The 7,804-nt window shown below is 44.9% G+C and overlaps 1 protein-coding gene across 10 annotated transcripts in view; it reads right to left on the bottom strand.

The window, feature by feature from the left end:
- Nucleotides 1-913: 913 nt before the first annotated feature.
- Setx (senataxin) overlaps nucleotides 914-7,804 on the bottom strand; it is a 69,580-nt gene continuing 62,689 nt past the window's right edge. For all 10 annotated transcript variants that reach the window (XM_074052940.1, XM_074052941.1, XM_074052935.1 and 7 more), the window contains one exon: nucleotides 914-4,100. In XM_074052940.1, the coding sequence (XP_073909041.1) occupies nucleotides 3,357-4,100 (744 nt within the window). In that variant the 3' untranslated portion in view covers nucleotides 914-3,356. The remainder of the gene's footprint in view (nucleotides 4,101-7,804) is intronic.

The following is a 7,804-nucleotide window of genomic DNA, read 5'->3' as shown; positions in this document are numbered from 1 at the left end:
AACAATGAATGGTGAAACCCAGGGGGTGGGGGCAACCGCATGGGATTGTGGACTGGTGAGGAGAGGGCTATCTGGTGACTTTAAATCAGTGCTCCAGCTACCACAACAAATCCCACAAATGAAGTGACTGTCACACGGCACTCATCTCCTGCCAGCTCATTTGGCAAATTCATTCTTCCTTGTTCTCCTTCCCTCATTCCCTCCCATGCATGCCACTTACCCTCCCAGGTACATTGGTGTGCACACTGAATGACTGCAGGCCAAGCTGGGAAGCATGTGCAGAAGATACCAAGGGTGAGGTCAAATGCCTTTTAGTAGAAGCACAAGGGTGGGAGAACCGCTTCCTGAAGTAGGTTTTTATGAAACCAGTAGGTTTCATAAAACATGCTCCACTTCCATATTCACTGGCAGTTACCCAGCTTGGACATTTATACCCACCCCCACCAGTGCTGGGGAACTCCTGTCACTGGTTACTGCACAGCTGATCCTCCCATCTTGCCCTCCCCAGCCCAGTCTAACGGAGAGCTTGTACTTCAACCAGATACACGTGCAACACACAACCATACACCATGGGGAGCCACAGCAACTCCATTACCTTATGGAGGTTCCAGCAGGAGCTTGGGAGCAGTGAGAACTAGGCTGGGCTGCGTCACACAAAGCCACAAGAGGCCTCAGCACTAAACAGTGAAATGATAGACTCCATGAATTACATCTGTACCTTTACTCAGTAATGTAACTTCTAACCCACGTCAGTTCTCATTTCTACTTTTAATTCTGCCATTTTCTCTTAAAGTGTAGGTTTTAACAAAGACAACAGGGTTACTGTTTGTCAGAACCTGGCTGTAAATGCACAGCATAAGAAGTCAAAACTACAGCAAAAAGAAAAAAAAAAAAAATCGTCAATCTGCACAACTAATTTTGGAAAATAGTTTAGTACATTTTTGTTATAAAACTCATTTACAGGAGGTTATTCACATGAACTTATCAAATTTACTCCTAATAATTCACAAAAACATAACTAAACAAACTGCGCGGTAAATCCGAGGCAAATTATATACAAGGAAGCAAAACAAGGTTTAAAGTAGAATATATTCATGTTGAAATAACTGACACAGAAAGAAGAGCCCTCTCTCTTAAAGCCACAGCAAGAGCGAACAGTCATACTTTTTATCTCACAGAACCATTAACCAGCACTCAACAGCACTGTTATGACAACAGCATCAGGAAGGCCACGGGATACATACCACTTTTTGTAAATGCTTTTACCAACTGGAACGAATAAGTTTCAAATCTAATGTGAAGCACAACTGTGTTCTGTTGAGAGGCTCTTCCCTAGAAAGGGGCACAGGGGCTGGGGACATCAAAAGCGCAGTGGCAGAACGCATGCCTAGCATGCCAGGAGGGTGCTGGGTTTGATCCCCAGCACTGCAAAAAAAAAAAAAACAAACCAAAAACCACAAACAAACAAGAAGGATGCTGCAATACTCCTCCTGATTCTTGGATAATTTGACTAAGTAAGAGTAAGCAAACGGATGACCACAACCTGAGAACAGGATCAAACTTCACTACTAGACAAATGTTGTTTGGTGTGTGCCATCAAAGTACGCATTTTGGGAAAACACTTCTTAAATCATATGTTAATCAGAGTGGGGATGTCCTGACCCCAGCCACTCCTGGAAGCTTCGAGTTTTCATACTACCTAAATGGTTACTCTTCCAAGTGCGCTAAAGCACTCACTTTACCAAGATCACAGCAAAGTAAACTTTAAAGCAACAGCGTGCTTACTCCCCAGCCCCGCCATGCTCTTCCTCAAGCTGCATGGCTAGGACAAACAGCACAAATAGGACACCAAGGCTGCAGTGGAACAAAGAGCTCTCAGAAGCTGGCTGCCCCTGTCTTCAAGGGTGTTCAGCTAACATTAGTTCTATATCTGGGCACCCATGGGAGACATACAAGGAAAGAAATTATGTTGACACTTTTTTGGTAACCAGAAGCTATTTTTTCAAAGCTGTACATAAAACCTGCTTCAGTAGAATTTTGAAGACAAAACCATGTTTGCTTAAAAAGCAGATGACTGAAAACTTCAAATAGTGAACATTAATACTCAACGATTTGTCTTTCGGTCCCAAATTAGCCAATGGGCTGCACAGCATTCACTACAAATGACATTATTCCAACCGTCAACTGTACAGTCACACATTTAGGAAACTTGAACAAAATTAGGCAGCCCCTACCGTGTCCCGATCTGACTCTTCTATCTCTACCTGCCACAACCACTTTCCTGTCACAAGCACAGTGGCTCTAAATAGAAGCTGAGAGCACCCACTAGTGATCTACCACAAGCTAGTTCCACTGCCAGACAGTTCCTGAGGACCACAGGAAACCTGCAACTCTTCCCCTAGCTCTAAACACGTCTTCTTTCCCCCTTTCTTCTTTAAGAGTTCCTTTCCTGCCTAAAATACTCCACTTGGCCTGCCTGAGTGGTTCCCAAGCTGCCTGGTGATGGGAACCCCTCGGGAAGTGTTGGATTTTCCTGGGCAACCTGCCAGCCTTGATAAGCAATGCCAGGGGATTCTTCCATGGTCAGCACAGCGCCCATCTCAAGTTTGATGGTCATGTCTATAAGCTCACTAATTACCACAGCTCACAATATGCTGCAAGCATCTAAGTAACAATTATTTTAAGAAAACATTTTAGTTAGAGAATTGTGTGTATACTAAAATAGGTAAATGAACTTGTCACAGAGAGGTAACCCCCCATGCCACAGTGCCTGTCCAGAAGGGTGCCACATCAGAACCTCCCCTGACTGATGGTACTTCTCAAAGGTCCCCAGGAGACTCCAGTTGTTTTAAATAGTGAGACAACTGACCCATGAGCTGAACTCAACTTACTCCCAATTACTGAGGCTGTAAAAGACCTCCCGTTGTAACAACGGCTGGAAAGACCTGCCCTCTTGTTTTTTTAAGCATAGTTTGCTCTGTTGAAAAATTAACATTTTAAGCAAGGGGAATGAAAAGCTGCCTATCAGATGAAATTTTTAAAGGATTTTGTTGTTTGCTATACAAATATACATTTCAACTTTACAACACTCACTCCAGTCTGACCTCCTTTTCTACCCAAGAATGAAAGAGCAACATTCCGAACCTGTGACTTCAAGAACACAGACACCCTCTGAAAGCTTTTGCAACTGAAATGAAGTCCTGAGGATGACCAAAGGCTCATGGTTAGGATGCACTTCCATGTTTTCCAACAGCACACAAACTCTTTAGGGAGAAATCTTATCTGATGGCCCTGCTAGCTGGTCGGCTTACATTGACAACCACGCCTTTGGCTGGCAGTCCAGTCACTCGGCTTCACTATAAAAACCTTCTCCTTTTGCCACTGCTACCCTCCTCCAGTCTCCTGTTGTCCCAGTCAGAGTTCCTCTTTGGATGATGGGGCACAAAGCCATGCTCCTCCTGCTCCCTCTCACTGAAAGCCCTGGTCTCCCTTCCATAGCTCAGACCTCCGTCCAGGTCACCGCATTTCCTTTTATTGGTGGAAGCACTGAGGCTGGCAGCTGGAGGCTCGGCCTGCAGGGGAGGTCTGTGGTTGCTCAGAGGGGCCACTTTGGCAGTGGATGGTGGCACACTGCCACCCAGGTCCTGGTGAGTCATGGGAAAGCCTGGCTCTCCCAAGGGAGGGGTTGCCCCAGGATGCTGCGGGCTTGAGGGTTGTGGATCCCTGAGGAATGCTCCCTTGGTGTCAATATCCAACCTCCTCAGCAGCCGTGGGTCCCGCAGTCGTTCCTGAAGAGAAGGTCTTTCTGGGTCCTTTGTGGCAACAGTGACAGAAGCCTCCTTGGAGTCAGAGGGTGTGTGGTACAGAGAGGCAGCAAAAGATGTCTTGGCAAGCCCACTGTCCAGCTTGCTGCTGGGCAGGCCCCCCTGGGGCCTAGACACCTCTGGGGCGATGGTTGGGGGGTGGGTCAGACTCCTCTGCAGCACAGGCTTGAGTTTCATGATCTTCATCGCGTCATGCCTATAGTTTTTGTCACAGGTCTTAATGATGGCCCCACGCTTCTGGGCATCCTGAATCAGATGATTCCAATGCTCGTTCTCCTTCAAAGAGAGACACAGACAAACAATTACTCACTATGCTTGGAAGCACTGGGTTCCGACTTTCATTTAGGAATGTGTTATGTATACATTCAAGAACCCATGACTTGTCACACAAGACTGAAAGGAAAGAGTAAGCGCAACATAGAATGGTGAAGCCCCAGAACGAAAACCAGTACTGGCCACAAGCTGTAAGGAAGAACTCCGACATCCTCAGCCTGGTGCTCATGCCACACAGTAGTAAGCTGTCATGCACATCTTCACTACTTGTAAGTAACTTCATGGAGCTACTTAAATTTTCATTAATTAAAGTTAAATGCAATCAAAACTGCCGTTCCCCAATGCACCAGCCCCATTCCACACACTTCCAATAGTTACTGCACCGTGCACGGACTAAAACATCCTGTGGCTGCAGAATTCCCACTGCACCCTAAAGACAGAGTGTTGCCTGCTCTTGGCAGGGCTGACATTTTCAAACAGGCAGGCCTGGTTTCAGAAGGCAAACTTTTGATGCATGTGGACTGTTCTGGAAAGAGGCCCATAAGCTTTCACTGGCTTTCCAAAGGCCTCCCAATCCCTGAAGTACTACACCACCTTAATCCATTGTCCCACTTTCTGTCACTCATCTAGAGAAACTTAAGAAGCATATTTAAGGTGAGACGAGCCAATGCATTTCTTTTTGTTACAGCTTCCCTGTCATTTAACAGCTACTTTACAATCACTACAACGTAGGTCTCTTCAGAAAGAACAAGAATGAGGGTGAAGGAGATAAAAACTGAAGGAAAAATATAAAATGGTAGCAACTGTCATGTGGCCCCTATACAGTGAGAACACATTACATTTACTTCCTGTATCACTTCCATCAAGTTACTTCACCTCCCTAAGACTGTTTCCCCATCTGTAAAATGAAATACTTAGTTGACTGGAAAGTTCCAATTTTCACATTTTAGTATTTCTGAGTGTGGGCTGCCTCTTGGCTAAGCAGCAGTTTCCATGTACCTAGCTGGGGTGTAGGGGGAGTTCATGACTAGGCAACCATAACCCATTCAAAGGCCTTGTCCAAGAACTTGCCATGGACATCTCTGGTAAGACAAGAAGTGCCAGCATTAAGACTTGTAGGATGGAGATCAGGGGTTGGTAGAAAACCATGGAGATAGTGGTGGAACACTCCAGAAAACTTCCTGATTGCACTGGGGATGGAAGAGGCATGATGGCTGACCTGGGAAAAGGTTGGTTAGTGCTGTCACTGTTCTGTGCGCTAAGCACTCCTGGCATAACAACCCGCCACAAGTACATTCAATAAATATAAACAAGATCCTTAGTGAAAACACAGTGCTGTGTCCCAGGTTAACAGACACTGCACTTTGAAAAGGAGAGGGAATGGGAATGTAATGGAGGGGATGAACTTGTTCAGAGTGCACTGTATACATGTATGGTATCACCACAAGGAAATCCCCCGTGCATTATTCATGCATGCGAATTCAGAAATGTAATAAAACCATAAAAATCACGGGGAAACAAGGAACTGCAATACAATTTAGTGAAAATGTGAAGAGTGGTGTGTACTGTAACCAATGGCTCCTTGGATGGATGAACTGTGGTAATGAACTGTGTTCACAGGCGAGTTCTGTCGGGGTTAAAGGAAGCCACGTGCGCAGAACAGAGGCACAAAGCCTGGCATGTTCTAGGGAGGCCCAGGTAAGCAGACCCATGCTGTGTCAGTCCTGCGCCGAGACTCTCACTGTGAGGCTGAAACTCACGTGGGAAAGCACACTTCCAGTTCTCCCAAGTCTGCTACACCAAGACTTGGCACTGACTTCAATTTTCACCCTATCACTGCAAAACAGGAGTCCGGTGAGAAGGGACTCCTAGGACTGGCTTCAAACCAAGTGCTTCAGTGATTGATTTCACTTTCCTAAGGGAAACTGAGCTAAAGAATTAAGAAAAAAGAACCAAAATCAAACAGGACCCTCTCCCTGAAGAACAAAGCTAGTGCAAAGGCCCAGGCGATGAGCTGGGAGCTTCAATATTCCAGTGTTTCTTTTTTCGGCAGTGTCGGGTAGAAGCCAGGCACTGCTCTCCAGCCTTCTCTAGTCTGTCTCTTATTGTAGCACTGCCTTCCTGGAGTAAAGCAACTCTGGGGCCATCAGCAGGTGGTCAGTGGTTGGCAGATTTGTGGAAATGTGACTTGTGAGTCCCCAAAAACTTTCTAAGAAGTGAAAAGGTTTATGAAAATGATTTCCAAACTCCCCCTTTCCATGTCCTGTTGGAACATCTGCCCCTCTCCCACCATCCCAGTTCATGACCACTCACACATCCCAAATCTCACAAATGGGGCCACTGCCAGGCCACATAGAAACTCCTTGGTGCCAAAGAAAGGGGGGATATTAAAAGCAGTAGTGCCCACGAAGGCCCGCTGTAATTGAGGCATTACTGAGGACACATTTCCAGTAATGTTTTCCAAATTTCAACACTGTCAAAATCTATAATATAGTTATGATATCTTGTTCAAGTGTACCAGTAAAAATTGTGATAGGTTATTCAGTTAACAAGAAATCATTTTTTAACCTTTAGATCCTAAGGGTCACAGGGAAAAATAATTTTTAAGAAAATATTTTGAGATGAATAATCACAGGAAATTGAAAAACAAAAACAAAACAAGGCTACATGCCCCCTCCATGCAGGGTTATGAAAAACAACTTTTTCTACTGTTTTTGTTTTCTTTTGGTTTTTTGAGACAAGGTTTTGCTGTATGAGCCAGGCTAGCCTTGAACTCACGATCCTTCTGCCTCAGTGTCCTAAGTGCTGGATTATAGGCATGTGACACCACACCCAGCTGTTAAAAACTTTCAAGCTTTCAATTTGCATGTAAAAGCAGCAATTGACTGCGAGGTTAACAGGAAAGTCTTTGGGGCTGAGAGTGCAGTTCACCTCCCTAGCAAAGAGGCCCTGAGTTCAAACCCCAGCCCTGAAGGAAAAAAAGTTTTATTTTTAATCATTTTATTTTCTTCTTTTTATGGTATTGGGGAAATCTAGGGCCATACACATGCTAGGCCAGTATGTGCCTAGCTTCCCATTGCTTTATTACATTGGAAACACAATCTTTACCAATACTTAAGCTTATGATCAAATTTTTTCCACATCAACTTAAAAATATGGACATAAAATGGCTTTTATACCTTCTATCAAGGGGTACACAAACACCACCAGTTAAGGACCACAAATCTTGGTAGGAGTTAAATGAGACAGAAGCATATCTGGATGCCCTCTAGTGGTACTAACCAAAATGCAAGGGAAAAAATCTGAGTTGGCTTCTCTCCTTAGATGACCCAGACCCCGAGGTTACTCCCACAATGAGACAGGAGTCTCATTGTTCTAACGGTGCGACCACACTGTCACAGCATTTGTCTACTGAAGATGAGGAGTGCCTGTCTGGGCAAAGAAGTTCTGGAGCAGAGCAGAGCAAAGCATGCTCTCTGGACCCAGAAGAACCCAGTTTACTTAGTGCTTCCTGAGTGCCAAGCACTGTCCTAGCACTGTTACACACCTCTTCACAATCCCATGAGGTACACTTTTAAAAAGGTTACCTTGAAAACCTAGTAGAGACACTTGGTGTTGCTCTAAGAAAGAGTGAGTGGTTTATTTGCACACAAAAGCTTCTGGACACAGTAACCTTTACTTTGTAACCCAGAAACCACTTCCATTTT

The sequence above is a fragment of the Castor canadensis genome, chromosome 13, assembly GCF_047511655.1.
Source record: "Castor canadensis chromosome 13, mCasCan1.hap1v2, whole genome shotgun sequence".
NCBI classification, from domain to species: domain Eukaryota; kingdom Metazoa; phylum Chordata; class Mammalia; order Rodentia; family Castoridae; genus Castor; species Castor canadensis.
The sequence above is the reverse complement of the archived record's forward strand: the minus strand, read 5'-3'. Positions and strand labels throughout refer to the sequence as shown.